Source organism: Bombina bombina, chromosome 6 (assembly GCF_027579735.1).
Source record: "Bombina bombina isolate aBomBom1 chromosome 6, aBomBom1.pri, whole genome shotgun sequence".
Taxonomy (NCBI): Eukaryota; Metazoa; Chordata; class Amphibia; order Anura; family Bombinatoridae; genus Bombina; species Bombina bombina.
Window position 1 is genome coordinate 1,110,007,985 of NC_069504.1, and position 16,605 is coordinate 1,110,024,589.

Consider the following 16,605-nt stretch of genomic DNA (forward strand, 5'->3'; position numbering starts at 1 on the left):
TCTATTTTATTATTTACAAAAGCACATAACTGAAAATTATGTTCCTCCATTTTTTACATAAATGCTACCACATTAAAACCAGTCTTTAGTTTTACCAAGTAGACCAGCCTATCTGTGTCACCCAGTCATATGCACTATGTGCCTGCATATGACAGGAGCCAATACGATTGGCTGTCATCTTATTGTATGTACATGGCAGAATGCCATTATGTCACTGCATATGAAGGAAAAAGGGTAAAAAAATAAACATTTACAAACACATAATAAATGTAAAAAAATGTTTTTCATTTGTTTTTGCAATAGAGTTATAGTTTAGAAATGTGGGAGAAGCTTTTATCCAGTAGCTATTTTTAGGACTATTAGCAAGAAATTCAGCCTAATAATTATGAGATGATTAGTCTGCTCAGCTTATGAGATTAGTGAAGGATCATTGTACAAAAATAATTTCTGCATCATTAAAACATTTGTAAAATTAAATATAGAACCAGGGCAATGGGCAGAAAATTAGATGCTCAAGGGTACTGAGAAAAACACTGTCATAAGGGGTAATATACACTGAAAAACTCTCAGCATAAAAACTGTATCTGCCAATATAGGAAGGGCTCTTTGTCAGATTATTCACATCATTTTTACTTACAAAAGTGTGTGGTTGGTACAAATGTCAACTACGGCTGGTTTTGCATTCTAAAGGGACATAAACTAAATAATTACAAGACTTCTTTAAAGTCTTGCAATAAATTAATCTTACAAGCAGAGTGCGAAAACTTTACAAATACATTAACAAAATTGTTTTTCAGTGACAAAATTCCCTACCAATTGCCTTATTCAGAGGATTCAACCTAAACATGTTACTAGAGTAGACACAGGTAGCCATTACCAGTTTGATAGGAAAACTAGCATTGTTTTACAATATATTTTATCATCTGAGGCTGATTTGGTACAGATATGAAGCAGGGTTAGCTTGTGTGTGTGTATATATATATATACATACTGTATATATAGGGAAGACAAATATGTATAACATAGACAATACCTTTTTTAGCTCTTGTAACTTGGGATCATTCTCTGCGCTGGGCTGCATTTGCTTTTTGATGTCCCCTAAAATTTAGAAAATATAATAGAAAACATTAAAGAACAAATCAAATAAGATACTGAGGTAGCTCACGACCATGCACATGCAATGAACTTTACATGCAAAACATTGTTACAAACACAAGATACATGCAACCTATCTCAGTATGCCCTTATGGAAGGAAGCTATCGGCTAGATTTAGAGTTTTGTCGGTAAGGACCCGCGTAGCTAACGCCGGCTTTTTTCTGGCCGCACCATAAAAATAACTCTGGTATTGAGAGTCCACATAAAGGCTGCGTTAGGCTCCAAAAAAGGAGCGTAGAGCATATTTAACGCAGCTTCAACTCTCGATACCAGAGTTGCTTACGGACGCGGCCAGCCTCAAAAACGTGCTTGTGCATGATTCCCCCATAGGAAACAATGGGGCTGTTTGAGCTGAAAAAAAACCTAACACCTGCAAAAAAGCCGCGTTCAGCACCTAACGCAGCCCCATTGTTTGCTATGGGGAAACACTTCCTACGTCTGCACCTAACACCCTAACATGTACCCCGAGTCTAAACACCCCTAGCCTTACACTTATTAACCCCTAATCTGCCGCCCCCACTATCGCTGACCCCTGCATATTATTTTTAACCCCTAATGTGCCGCTCCGTAAACCGCTGCTACTTACATTATCCTTATGTACCCCTAATCTGCTGCCCCTAACACCGCCGACCCCTATATTATATTTATTAACCCCTAATCTGCCCCCCACAACGTCGCCTCCACCTGCCTACACTTATTAACCCCTAATCTGCCGAGCGGACCGCACCGCTATCATAATAAAGTTATTAACCCCTAATCCGCCTCACTAACCCTATAATAAATAGTATTAACCCCTAATCTGCCCTCCCTAACATCGCCGACACCTAACTTCAATTATTAACCCCTAATCTGCCGACCGGAGCTCACCGCTATTCTAATAAATGTATTAACCCCTAAAGCTAAGTCTAACCCTAACACTAACACCCCTCTAACTTAAATATAATTTAAATCTAACGAAATTAATTAACTCTTATTAAATAAATTATTCCTATTTAAAGCTAAATACTTACCTGTAAAATAAACCCTAATATAGCTACAATATAAATTATAATTATATTATAGCTATTTTAGGATTAATATTTATTTTACAGGTAACTTTGTATTTATTTTAACCAGGTACAATAGCTATTAAATAGTTAAGAACTATTTAATAGCTAAAATAGTTAAAATAATTACAAAATTACCTGTAAAATAAATCCTAACCTAAGTTACAATTAAACCTAACACTATACTATCATTAAATTAATTAAATAAAATACCTACAATTACCTACAATTAAACCTAACACTACACTATCAATACATTAATTAAATACAATACCTACAAATAACTACAATGAAATAAACTAACTAAAGTACAAAAAAATAAAAAAGAACTAAGTTACAAAAAATAAAAAAATATTTACAAACATAAGAAAAATATTACAACAATTTTAAACTAATTACACCTACTCTAAGCCCCCTAATAAAATAACAAAGACCCCAAAATAAAAAATGCCCTACCCGATTCTAAATTACTAAAGTTCAAAGCTCTTTTACCTTACCAGCCCTGAACAGGGCCCTTTGCGGAGCATGCCCCAAGAAGTTCAGCTCTTTTGCCTGTAAAAAAAAACATACAATACCCCCCCCCCAACATTACAACCCACCACCCACATACCCCTAATCTAACCCAAACCCCCCTTAAATAAACCTAACACTAAGCCCCTGAAGATCATCCTACCTTGAACTTCTTGGGGCATGCCCCGCAAAGGGCCCTGTTCGGGGCTGGTAAGGTAAAAGAGCTTTGAACTTTAGTAATTTAGAATAGGGTAGGGCATTTTTTTATTTTGGGGGTCTTTGTTATTTTATTAGGGGGCTTAGAGTAGGTGTAATTAGTTTAAAATTGTTGTAATATTTTTCTTATGTTTGTAAATATTTTTTTATTTTTTGTAACTTAGTTCTTTTTTATTTTTTGTACTTTAGTTAGTTTATTTCATTGTAGTTATTTGTAGGCATTGTATTTAATTAATGTATTGATAGTGTAGTGTTAGGTTTAATTGTAGGTAATTGTAGGTATTTTATTTAATTAATTTAATGATAGTATAGTGTTAGGTTTAATTGTAACTTAGGTTAGGATTTATTTTACAGGTAATTTTGTAATTATTTTAACTATTTTAGCTATTAAATAGTTCTTAACTATTTAATAGCTATTGTACCTGGTTAAAATAAATACAAAGTTACCTGTAAAATAAATATTAATCCTAAAATAGCTATAATATAGTTATAATTTATATTGTAGCTATATTAGGATTTTTTTTTTATTTATTTTTTTTTTAAATTTTATTTATATCCAACACTGTATACAGGTTCACAAAACAGTACATATAATTACGCCACGCAGGGCTTAGTACCATACATTGAGTGAAAGTAAAAAATCTAGTACAATTTAGTAGGTTTAAGCCTAAAGATAAATCTTGCTAGTATGCCTTCCTTATATGCTACTAAGAGATCAGTAGATTTCACTTGAGAAATATCTGTACACCATGTTGGGGATTTTTCTTTTTTATAACATAACTTAACAAAACAACAATGAACCAACAAAACAGGACAAAACAACATATAAAACACAACTCAAACTACACAAAAGCTGTATCCTGATACTAAACCCACATCTTAAGATACATACAGGCTGACCACACACTTGAAATTGGGGGGGGGGGGGAGGGCAGGGGGGGGGAGAGAGGGGGGGGGGAAATCCAAGAAAGGTCAGGAAAGCATACAAATGCAAATTAGTCAGTGTTGATGTAGCGATACACAGTGTACCGGCCCATATATTCTTATATAAGCAACAGGTGTAATATAGTCTGTTTTTTGTAATTGTAGAAAATACAGAGAATTTTCCCAGATATATTTATAGCCTCCTGTTGTTTCCCTCCACTCTTAACTTTTTAAACATCAGCCAAATAAAGCTTAAAAAACAAAACAAAACAAAAACAAAGCAAATAACAAAAGAGGGAAATAAAACACAACAATACAAAGAACACAAAACAAAACGAATAACACAGGACGGAGAGACAAACATCTGCTCTTCAAAGTTTACACCCTTTTTTTTTTAGCATTCACCAAAAGAATATGTATAGCAATTTACATCGGGGATAGCAATGCTAAGATATTGTGTTGTGGGATATGTAAAGGGATTATATGTTCCATAGTAGCTAAACCGCTGACTAATAAATAGATAAGGTAGGCGTGATTCACATTTATTTACACTTGTTTCTGGTGAAGATTAGTGAGTCAAGAGGTTCAAGAGTGCCCGTTTGCGGATCTGCAACCCATTAAACTAGCTCTAAACATCTCGATGCCAAGCGTATATCCCAAAGCTTTAATAAACATTATTCTAAGTAGCTGACTGCCAGGGAGAGCAAGGTGGAACATTGTAGAGGTAATCTAAAGTGTTTGGCAGGGGAATCCATGTACTCAGTAAGTCACAGTCCGATAGGGAACTTTCCTGCGTCATGAACAATATTTGTAAGCAGCAACAGTACACAAAAACTCAATATTTAACACGGCACTATCTGTCCTTGTCCGATGCCATGACATTATGTATACAGGCAGCTGTAAAACAAAGAGTCAAAAATTTAGCCGATTCTTCCACAAGCTATTCTCTCATCATGCCCCAAATTGCCTTGGTTAAATGCCGGCTAGGACAAGTAGGGCAGTAAGCTCTGCCTTGTTGGTGACATGCCCGCTCAGCCAACACCTTTTCTGAGTCTAAATGTGGCTCCCGTTAGCAACAAGAAACCCCCTGCGCTGTGTGCGTGTCGCGGCTTGCCCTCGCTCAGTAAGGTGAGATTACTTTCCTTTAGGAAGGGTTGAGATTCAAGGTTATGCAGCAAGTGGGGTGCCAGAAATTGCCAACTATCGGGTGTGATGTTGCCATAGGCACTGTCCGGTTGCTTTACCATGGAGTTTTCTTTCAGTGCAGACAGCGGCCTGTCGCGAGAACTGCTATCCAGCTGAGCGGGTGCACAGGAGCAACGGAGCAAAGCAGCGCTCCGCTCCGGGACAAACCGGACACACTCTGGCCCTGCAGCACCTCCAGGACAGCCAGAGTGCGAGGTATGTGGGAGCTGAGGATCCTCACTAGTAGGTATATCGGTGATAGGTGGCAGCGCAGAAGGTTTCTGAGCCGACCGGACCGCTTCATACAGGGTTAGACACGACCTCATCAGGTCATCTAGTCGCGGTGAGAGTATAGCGGTTAGCTCTTTAATTATAGAATCCATCGTGGGCTGCTTCTCATCCATATCTTTTAGAATGCCCTCCGTGGGAAGGAGAGTGTTAGTTCCTCTATCTGATATTACTTGCAGCGTGGTCACAAAAGCTGTATCCTGATACTAAACCCACATCTTAAGATACATACAGGCTGACCACACACTTGAAATTGGGGGGGGGGGGCAGGGGGGGGAGAGAGAGGGGGGGAATCCAAGAAAGGTCAGGAAAGCATACAAATGCAAATCAGTCAGTGTTGATGTAGCGATACACAGTGTACCGGCCCATATATTCTTATATAAGAAACAGGTGTAATATAGTCTGTTTTTTGTAATTGTAGAAAATACAGAGAATTTTCCCAGATATATTTATAGCCTCCTGTTGTTTCCCTCCACTCTTAACTTTTTAAATATCAGCCAAATAAAGCTTAAAAAACAAAACAAAGCAAATAACAAAAGAGGGAAATAAAACACAGCAAAACAAATAACAAAAGAGGAAAATAAAACACAACAATACAAAGAACACAAAACAAAACGAATAACACAGGACGGAGAGACAAACATCTGCTCTTCAAAGTTTACACCCTTTTTTTTTTTTAGCATTCACCAAAAGAATATGTATAGCAATTTGCATCGGGGATAGCAATGCTAAGATATTGTGTTGAGGGATATGTAAAGGGATTATATGTTCCATAGTAGCTAAACCGCTGACTAATAAATAAATAAGGTAGGCGTGATTCACATTTATTTACACTTGTTTCTGGTGAAGATTAGCGAGTCTCTGCCATGTTTCGAGGGGCTTCATGTAATCTGAATATTGTGGGTTCCTTTATTGATATTAAAAGTAGCCTCATGTTTTAGGTTAGACATTAAACTCCCATTGAGACAAAACAGTATAAAACAGATATGACAACATGGCTGATTGGGTGTCATTATATGGGTATAAGTCCCTTCCTCATAGGTTCTTATTGAGAACAGCAACCATGCTTAATACCTTGCTGAGACCTAGGAAGTTCAGGGGAGTTAACTGTGTAATTATATAACAGGTTTTTTAGACCAAGAGGAATATGTCTGAGGCTTTCCTAAGCTATGTGAATATGCTTCTAAGATCACTTACAGAAGGTGCCTAGAACAACCTTATTATGAGACAGATAGAATTGTTAAGAGAAAAGGGGAGGTCTGACACAGTAAAGCCTGTAGTTAACAGGGCCAAGAGTATAAAATTAAAACAGAACATTAGCAATATGATGGAGTTACAATGCAAGACCAAGCTCTAATGATTTACTCCGGTACGTTTCCACCAAGTACAGTGCTGTTAGGTTCAAGAGTGCCCGTTTGCGGATCTGCAACCCATTAAACTAGCTCTAAACATCTCGACGCCAAGCGTATATCCCAAAGCTTTAATAAACATTATTCTAAGTAGCTGACTGCCAGGGAGAGCAAGGTGGAACATTGTAGAGGTAATCTAAAGTGTTTGGCAGGGGAATCCATGTACTCAGTAAGTCACAGTCCGATAGGGAACTTTCCTGCGTCATGAACAATATTTGTAAGCAGCAACAGTACACAAAAACTCAATATTTAACATGGCACTATCTGTCCTTGTCCGATGCCATGACATTATGTATACAGGCAGCTGTAAAACAAAGAGTCAAAAATTTAGCCGATTCTTCCACAAGCTATTCTCTCATCATGCCCCAAATTGCCTTGGTTAAATGCCGGCTAGGACAAGTAGGGCAGTAAGCTCTGCCTTGTTGGTGACATGCCCGCTCAGCCAACACCTTTTCTGAGTCTAAATGTGGCTCCCGTTAGCAACAAGAAACCCCCTGCGCTGTGTGCGTGTCGCGGCTTGCCCTCGCTCAGTAAGGTGAGATTACTTTCCTTTAGGAAGGGTTGAGATTCAAGGTTATGCAGCAAGTGGGGTGCCAGAAATTGCCAACTATCGGGTGTGATGTTGCCATAGGCACTGTCCGGTTGCTTTACCATGGAGTTTTCTTTCAGTGCAGACAGCGGCCTGTCGCGAGAACTGCTATCCAGCTGAGCGGGTGCACAGGAGCAACGGAGCAAAGCAGCGCTCCGCTCCGGGACAAACCGGACACACTCTGGCCCTGCAGCACCTCCAGGACAGCCAGAGTGCGAGGTATGTGGGAGCTGAGGATCCTCACTAGTAGGTATATCGGTGATAGGTGGCAGCGCAGAAGGTTTCTGAGCCGACCGGACCGCTTCATACAGGGTTAGACATGACCTCATCAGGTCATCTAGTCGCGGTGAGAGTATAGCGGTTAGCTCTTTAATTATAGAATCCATCATGGGCTGCTTCTCATCCATATCTTTTAGAATACCCTCCGTGGGAAGGAGAGTGTTAGTTCCTCTATCTGATATTACTTGCAGCGTGGTAGTGACTCCCGCCACAAAGCCTAGCGGCTTATTATTCAAAGTGACTTTCCAGGGTAGAAGAGTTATTATTCCTTCTGTCTGCTAGTTGGTCTCTGACAACTTTCTTGTCAAGAGAAATGCAGATGGCGTGTGTAGATGGCTGCAATATTGAAATTAGAAGTAATTTTCCTCAGAGCTAATGAAGCTTGCAGCCATCTTGTTGAGCCGCCCACCGGAAGTCCATATTAGGATTTATTTTACAGGTAAGTATTTAGCTTTAAATAGGAATAATTTATTTAATGAGTTAATTAATTTCGTTAGATTTAAATTGTATTTAAGTTAGGGGGGTGTTAGTGTTAGGGTTAGACTTAGCTTTAGGGGTTAATACATTTATTAGAATAGCGGTGAGCTCCGGTCGGCAGATTAGGGGTTAATAATTGAAGTTAGGTGTCGGCGATGTTAGGGAGGGCAGATTAGGGGTTAATACTATTTATTATAGGGTTAGTGAGGCGGATTAGGGGTTAATAACTTTATTATAGTAGCGGTGCGGTCCGCTCGGCAGATTAGGGGTTAATAAGTGTAGGCAGGTGGAGGCGACGTTGAGGGGGGGCAGATTAGGGGTTAATAAATATAATATAGGGGTCGGCGGTGTTAGGGGCAGCAGATTAGGGGTACATAAGGATAACAAGTAGCGGCGCTTTGCGGTCGGCAGATTAGGGGTTAATTATTGTAGGTAGCTGGCTGCGACGTTGTGGGGGGCAGGTTAGGGGTTAATAAATATAATATAGGGTTTGGCGGTGTTAGGGGCAGCAGATTAGGGGTACATAAGGATAACGTAGGTGGCGGTTGGCAGATTAGGGGTTAAAAAATTTTAATCAAGTGGCGGCGATGTGGGGGGGCCTCGGTTTAGGGGTACATAGGTAGTTTATGGGTGTTAGTGTACTTTAGAGTACAGTAGTTAAGAGCTTTATGAACCGGCGTTAGCCCAGAAAGCTCTTAACTACTGACTTTTTTCTGCGGCTGGAGTTTTGTCGTTAGAATTCTAACGCTCACTTCAGACACGACTCTAAATACCGGAGTTAGAAAAATCCCATTGAAAAGATAGGATACGCAATTGATGTAAGGGGATCTGCGGTATGGAAAAGTCACGGCTGAAAAGTGAGCGTTAGACCCTTTTTTGACTGACTCCAAATACCGGCGGTAGCCTAAAACCAGCGTTAGGAGCCTCTAACGCTGGTTTTCACGGCTACCGCCAAACTCTAAATATAGGCCTATGTTTTTACACAAACAATACCATAAGAAAGAGTAAAGTTTGAGAACAGAATTAGAGAGATAGGAAAGCTAAAATTAAACTTGCATAATTCAGATAGAGCACGTCATTTTAAGACACTTTTAAATTCACTTCTATTTTCAAATCTGCTTCGTTCTCTTAGGCCTAGATTTGGAGTTTGGCGTTAGCCGTGAAAACCAACGTTAGAGGCCCCTAACGCTGGTTTCTTACAGACTCTGGTATTTCGAGTTCAGTTACCGACACTCAAAATTCACCTAACGCTCAAATTTCTACCGACACCTCAGAACCAGTAGTAAACATATACCGACAAAAAAAGCATCCACGAATCACAAAACAATTATTACACAAAGTACACTTACACTCATACAAACACAACACTATATTTATTTTTAATATTTAATAATTTTTCATCAAAATACAAAGGATTAAAGTTGCGAGATCTCGGGTGTTAGAAAAAAAACAACACAAATCCATTTTCCCATTGACTTACATTGACACACGGGAAAAGACCCTCATATACCTACATCTAACTAATAACATTATCACAAACATACACTCATCAATGCATACAAACAATATACACCACATGACATACACAAAATATTTATTTATTACAAAAAGAACACGATTTAGTTACTTTTTCACACAAGCTCATGACGTCACTCACTTTACGAGGAAAACCAGTCTTAGAAAAAAAAAAAAAAAAATTTTAGAGCCTCCATTGACTTCTATTGGGAAGACGTGCTCGTGCACGCGAAACCCTCATTTCCCTAACGCACGCAAATAGCGTAGACAGAAAAACTCCAAATACCAGCGCTAGAAAAGACATGATTTCATGCGTTAGACCCAGCTATGATAAATAGATCAAGAAATGACTATTTCACTATGGTGGATTTATGGATTTTACTGTTTGAATATTCACAACACCATTAAATTGTTTCAGACTTTTATATTACATCAACTACAAATCAACATCACTAGTAACAAACTTTTATTTAAAAAAATATTACATTTAAACGGACACAAAAATAATGTCAACTTTTCAGGATTCACAAACACTACACAATGGGAAACAATTCTCATTTACCTTTATAATTGCATATCAGTTATTCAACTCATATGCTTGCAGCAACAGCATATCTACATAGGCTTAACACATGATCAGTCATGGATGCACATACATTACTTTTAACATTCACTCATACATGTGCATTCAAATGATGGGGGAAAAACACATTACATTCTCTATAGGAATCACAAAACAGAACATATGGATTTTACTGTACTTTTAACATCATGATTCCATCACCAGAAACCATTAGGAATTACGTACAACAAGAACATCATTACACCAGATTACAGATGTCACTTTATGGGAAGGAACAACAATGCCAGACCGCTATATAGAAGTCAGCATATGTGGGACACAATCACAATATATACGTACATGTACATAACACGCATCACCCATCACGCAACCACAAAGCACACATTTAGATTTTATTCAGCACACAATAACAATGTAGCACAATACAACAACACAATGAGGATTTCAGAACTACATAGGCAGGTTAATAATATCATGACTTCATTAGAAGTTTCAACCATACACATCACAGATTCACGACTGTACCGCCCCTTTCGGAACTTTAACACTCAATACTACAATACAACATATACGTAAAGAACAGTTTGGAACAGCATTATTAGGGCGATTTCAATGGGACAATTAATAAATATTGTCAGATCGCACGACAGCCGGAAGTTATTCAGCATTAGTGCGATTTTAATGGGACGCATACAATATTGACAGCTCGGCAATCACTTATATATACAATACTACAGATGACAGCCGGAAGTTATTCAGTATTAGTGCCATTTGAATGGGACGCATACAATATTGACATCTCGGCAATCACTTATATATACAATACTACAAATGACAGCCGGAAGTTATTCAGTATTAGTGCCATTTGAATGGGACGCATACAATATTGACATCTCGGCAATCACTTATATATATAATACTACAGATGACAGCCGGAAGTTATTCAGCATTAGTGCGATTTGAAAGGGACGCATACAATATTGACTGCTCGGCAATCACTTATATATACAATACTACAGATGTCAGACGGGAAGTTCGGAATTATTATTGCGATTTTAAAGGGACGCATACAATATTGACTGCTCGGCAATCACTTATATATACAATACTACAGATGACAGCCGGAAGTTATTCAGCATTAGTGCGATTTTAAAGGGACGCATACAATATTGACATCTCGGCAATCACTTATATATACAATACTACAGATGGCAGACGGGAAGTTCGGAATTATTATTGCGATTTTAAAGGGACGCATACAATATTGACAGCTCGGCAATCACTTATATATACAATACTACAGATGGCAGACGGTAAGTTCTGAATTATTATTGCGATTTGAAAGGGACGCATACAATATTGACAGCTCGGCAATCACTTATATATACAATACTACAGATGGCAGACGGGAAGTTCTGAATTATTATTGCGATTTGAAAGGGACGCATACAATATTGACAACTCGGCAATCACTTATATATACAATACTACAGATGGCAGATATTACTTTATCGTTTACAAACAATGTTGCAGCAACATTGATCGATCACATTCGATGCACATTATACACAACTATGCACTTTCATTCATGTTAGCCTGGACGTGTGCTTGTTACTATAAGATCGTGTTTAAGAAATATTGATTACGCATATGATCAAACATTACAAACATGCACTGTATGTGTGATATTTGACACTTTCACATTGAGAATCATTGTTTGAAAATAACATTTCAGCAAACAACAAATAAACGCCCACTGTGAAAGCATTCGCGCCGCTCACATACAAACAGGTGAATACAATCAGCAATCATTACAAACTCAATACCATTGGACTAATCGTACTATAAATCCCCCAAACAACATGGCCAAAGCATCACTTGTGATCCACATCAGATCAAGTGCATACCTTCTTACGCTGTTTTGAAAGATGGATGACGATGACATGGTAGACGCTGCTGGTGCTGCTATTGGCGAACTAGCTGTTGGTCGAATCAGGCAGCCTCGGCGGCTCAGACTGAGACGAAGGGGTCGTCTGGTTCGAGGTCCTCCTGTCTACAGGGTGAGACCCACCTTGGAAAACATGAGCGACTTTGAGGTTTATGATAAGTATCGGCTCGATCGCCAACAGCTCATTGGCCTTTACGATCTTCTTAAACCTCATTTGGAGCCACGTATAAGAATAAGGACTGCTGTTCCCGCCATGAGTAAGATGCTAAGCTGTCTATACGTCCTGGCCTCCGGGAGTTTTCAATCCGGAGAACTGTACATGCATGGCCTGGCTCAAGGTACATTCTATGTGGTGTTTGATAACTTTCTGGACGCCATGGTACGTATCAGTAAGCAATACATAGGATTCCCACAGAATGATGGTGATTGGAGGCGCCTGAAGTGGGAATTCTTTGATATTGCTCAATTGCCCAATGTCTTGGGAGCCATAGATTGCACCCACATTGCGCTGCGTGCTCCAATTGATGACTTGCCCTTCAGAAATCGCAAACATTTTCATAGCCTCAACGTGCAGTATGTTTGTGACGCACAGATGAGGATTATGCATGTGTGTGCGAATTTTGGAGGGGCTAGTCATGATGCCCGCATCCTCTCTCTGTCGTCCCTGTGGAGACCGTTTGAGGAAAGACAAATGCCCCCTGGTTATCTCGTTGGTGAGTATTTGTGCACAACATGGTTAATTAGTTTGACAATTGCCACTGTATTTTTAAAATGTTAGCGTAATGTTCAGCTATAGGATGCAATTTAACCATATATTTTCCCCCCGCTAATGTCTACTTTTAGTTCAATGCAGATATGTAGCATGTCTTACCTTAAATGCTCAGATAGAGAATGTAATGTAACCATGTAGTTAGCATTTTACACAAGGCTTGATTTAGGAGAAATACGTATATGTAGCATGTCTTAGCTGAAATGGGAAGATATTAGCTAATGCAATTTAACCATGTCATTGTCTCTTTCCGCTAATGTCTTTTAGTTCAATGCAGATATGTAGCATGTCTTACCTTAAATGCTCAGATAGAGAATGTAATGTAACCATGTAGTTAGCATTTACACAAGGCTTGATTTAGGAGAAATACGCATATGTAGCATGTCTTAGCTGAAATGGGAAGATATTAGCTAATGCAATTTAACCATGTCATTGTCTCTTTCCGCTAATGTCTTTTAGTTCAATGCAGATATGTAGCATGTCTTACCTTAAATGCTCAGATAGAGAATGCAATGTAACTATGTAGTTTGCATTTTACACAAGGCTTGATTTAGGAGAAATACACATATGTAGCATGTCTTAGCTGAAATGGGAAGATATTAGCTAATGCAATTTAACCATGTCATTGTCTCTTTCCGCTAATGTCTTTTAGTTCAATGCAGATATGTAGCATGTCTTACCTTAAATGCTCAGATAGAGAATGCAATGTAACCATGTAGTTTGCATTTTACACAAGGCTTGATTTAGGAGAAATACGCATATGTAGCATGTCTTAGCTGAAATGGGAAGATATTAGCTAATGCAATTTAACCATGTCATTGTCTCTTTCCGCTAATGTCTTTTAGTTCAATGCAGATATGTAGCATGTCTTACCTTAAATGCTCAGATAGAGAATGTAATGTAACCATGTAGTTAGCATTTTACACAAGGCTTGATTTAGGAGAAATACGCATATGTAGCATGTCTTAGCTGAAATGGGAAGATATTAGCTAATGCAATTTAACCATGTCATTGTCTCTTTCCGCTAATGTCTTTTAGTTCAATGCAGATATGTAGCATGTCTTACCTTAAATGCTCAGATAGAGAATGCAATGTAACTATGTAGTTTGCATTTTACACAAGGCTTGATTTAGGAGAAATACACATATGTAGCATGTCTTAGCTGAAATGGGAAGATATTAGCTAATGCAATTTAACCATGTCATTGTCTCTTTCCGCTAATGTCTTTTAGTTCAATGCAGATATGTAGCATGTCTTACCTTAAATGCTCAGATAGAGAATGCAATGTAACCATGTAGTTTGCATTTTACACAAGGCTTGATTTAGGAGAAATATGCATATGTAGCATGTCTTAGCTGAAATGGGAAGATATTAGCTAATGCAATTTAACCATGTCATTGTCTCTTTCCGCTAATGTCTTTTAGTTCAATGCAGATATGTAGCATGTCTTAATTTAAATGCTCAGATAGAGAATGCAATGTAACCATGTAGTTTGCATTTTACACAAGGTTTGAATATGGAGAAATACGCATATGTAGCATGTCTTAGATGAAATGGGAAGATAGAGAATAATATTGAACTAGATTTTTTAAATTTAAAATAAACATTTGTTACTGGATTATCGTGTACAAAACTTTTTATTGTACTACAAATACTATTTTGAGGATTCTGTTACAATTATGTTCTGTTCATAATTTATAGGTGATTCTGGGTACATGAGCCGGCCTTGGCTCATTACCCCCTTGCGTAGCCCGACTGATGTGTCTGAGGAGCGCTACAATAGGGCTCATAAGAGAACCAGGGCGGTGGTTGAACGGATGTTTGGGCTCCTGAAGATGAGGTTCAGGTGCCTGGACAGGTCGGGAGGAGCCCTCCAGTACAACCCAAAGAAGGTGGCTAAGATCGTTGTAGCCTGTAGCGTCCTGCATAATATTGCACAGCGGGCTGGGATGCTGCAGGCCGTCCGGCCGGACAGAAACCTCCTCAGAGATGAGGAGGATGATGCTGTTCTAGAGGGGCCATTCCGGGACGAGGGGCTCAATGTCAGAGCAGACATCATCAACCGCAACTTTAGACGGTAAAGAATAGAAGTTAGACTGGAGTATTGTCAATAGATGTGAACTCTAGGGAAATGACAAGTAGAGAATTGTGCAAACATGTTAGGATTGTTCATCAAATGCTAAAAATGTGTTTCATTTATTAATATAGGTGATGCTCTGGGCATTGGGTCCTGTAGCGAGTCTTTGCCACCTGGTTTTTAAAGAGGACATCAGCTGGTAAGTATAAATGTCTGGACTGTTGCTGGCATGAATTGTACACAAATACATCATATGGCATACATTTTATAAACTAGTATTTAGTTTACACATTTCTTAAAATGTAAATACTCAGAAAGGGATCCTCTAGCATGACTATGGTTCAATGTCACACATTAGAGGTTTGTTCTGCTCAATATGACTCATCTTCACACTTGATAGAACATAACACAAGATGCTACACAGTAAGCTAGTGACAGAAATTTCTTATGAAATGGGGAGTGGGAGAGGGCTACAGAAATGATTCACACACTTGTAGTAATTTTTATTAAACTTTTTATGCCATTAGGGAGCTGACTTAATCTAAAGACTGAAAGGGAAGAATTAGAAGCCTGACAGTGAAGATTGCCCAGACTGACAGTGGAAAAAGCCAAGATTGAAATTGAAGTATACCAATGGGATCATGTCTGGCATTATCTTTCAAATCTGCTGACCTTGAAAACCATACAAAGACATGTTCACATGGTAAGTGCCAACTATTTGATAGAATAAGGCTGTTGAGGCATCCTATTGGAGACACTTAGATGATTTTCTCATTTTTAGATGGGATTTCACAGTCCTCTATTTTTGAAATGATGAATAAGACACCTATTGAAGATCAACTGTTTACCCCTGAATTAACTTTCAAAGACCATGCATTATCCAGGTTGGTGTACCAATGCATGCTAGTTAAGAATCACAGGAAGAATGTTGAATATTAGTAGCCTACATACATTAGTCATATTTAGTTCTTAATTAGATATTTAGGGATCACAATCAGACACTTAGATGATTTTCTAATTTTTAGATGGGATTCCACATTCCTTTATTTTTGAAATGATGAATAAGACACCTATTGAAGATCAACTGTTTACCCCTGAATTGACTTTCAAAGACCATGCATTATCCAGGTTGGTGTACCAATGCATGCTAGTTAAGAATCACAGGAAGAATGTTCAATATTAGTAGCCTACATACATTAGTCATATTTAGTTCTTAATTAGATATTTAGGGATCACAATCAGACACTTAGATGATTTTCTAATTTTTAGATGGGATTTCACAGTCCTCTATTTTTGAAATGATGAATAAGACACCTATTGAAGATCAACTGTTTACCCCTGAATTGACTTTCAAAGACCATGCATTATCCAGGTTGGTGTACCAATGCATGCTAGTTAAGAATCACAGGAAGAATGTTGAATATTAGTAGCTTACATACATTAGTCATATTTAGTTCTTAATTAGATATTTAGGGATCACAATCAGACACTTAGATGATTTTCTAATTTTTAGATGGGATTTCCCAGTCCTCTATTTTTGAAATGATGAATAAGACACCTATTGAAGATCGACTGTTTACCCCTGAATTGACTTTCAAAGACCATGCATTATCCAGGTTGGTGTACCAATGCAT

The 16,605-nt window shown here is 38.4% G+C and overlaps 1 protein-coding gene across 1 annotated transcript in view; it reads right to left on the minus strand.

The window, feature by feature from the left end:
- PARVG (parvin gamma) overlaps positions 1-16,605 on the minus strand; it is a 215,340-nt gene that overhangs the window by 160,512 nt on the left and 38,223 nt on the right. The window contains exon 3 of the mRNA XM_053719049.1: positions 1,034-1,098. Coding sequence (XP_053575024.1) covers positions 1,034-1,098 — 65 coding nt within the window. The remainder of the gene's footprint in view (positions 1-1,033; positions 1,099-16,605) is intronic.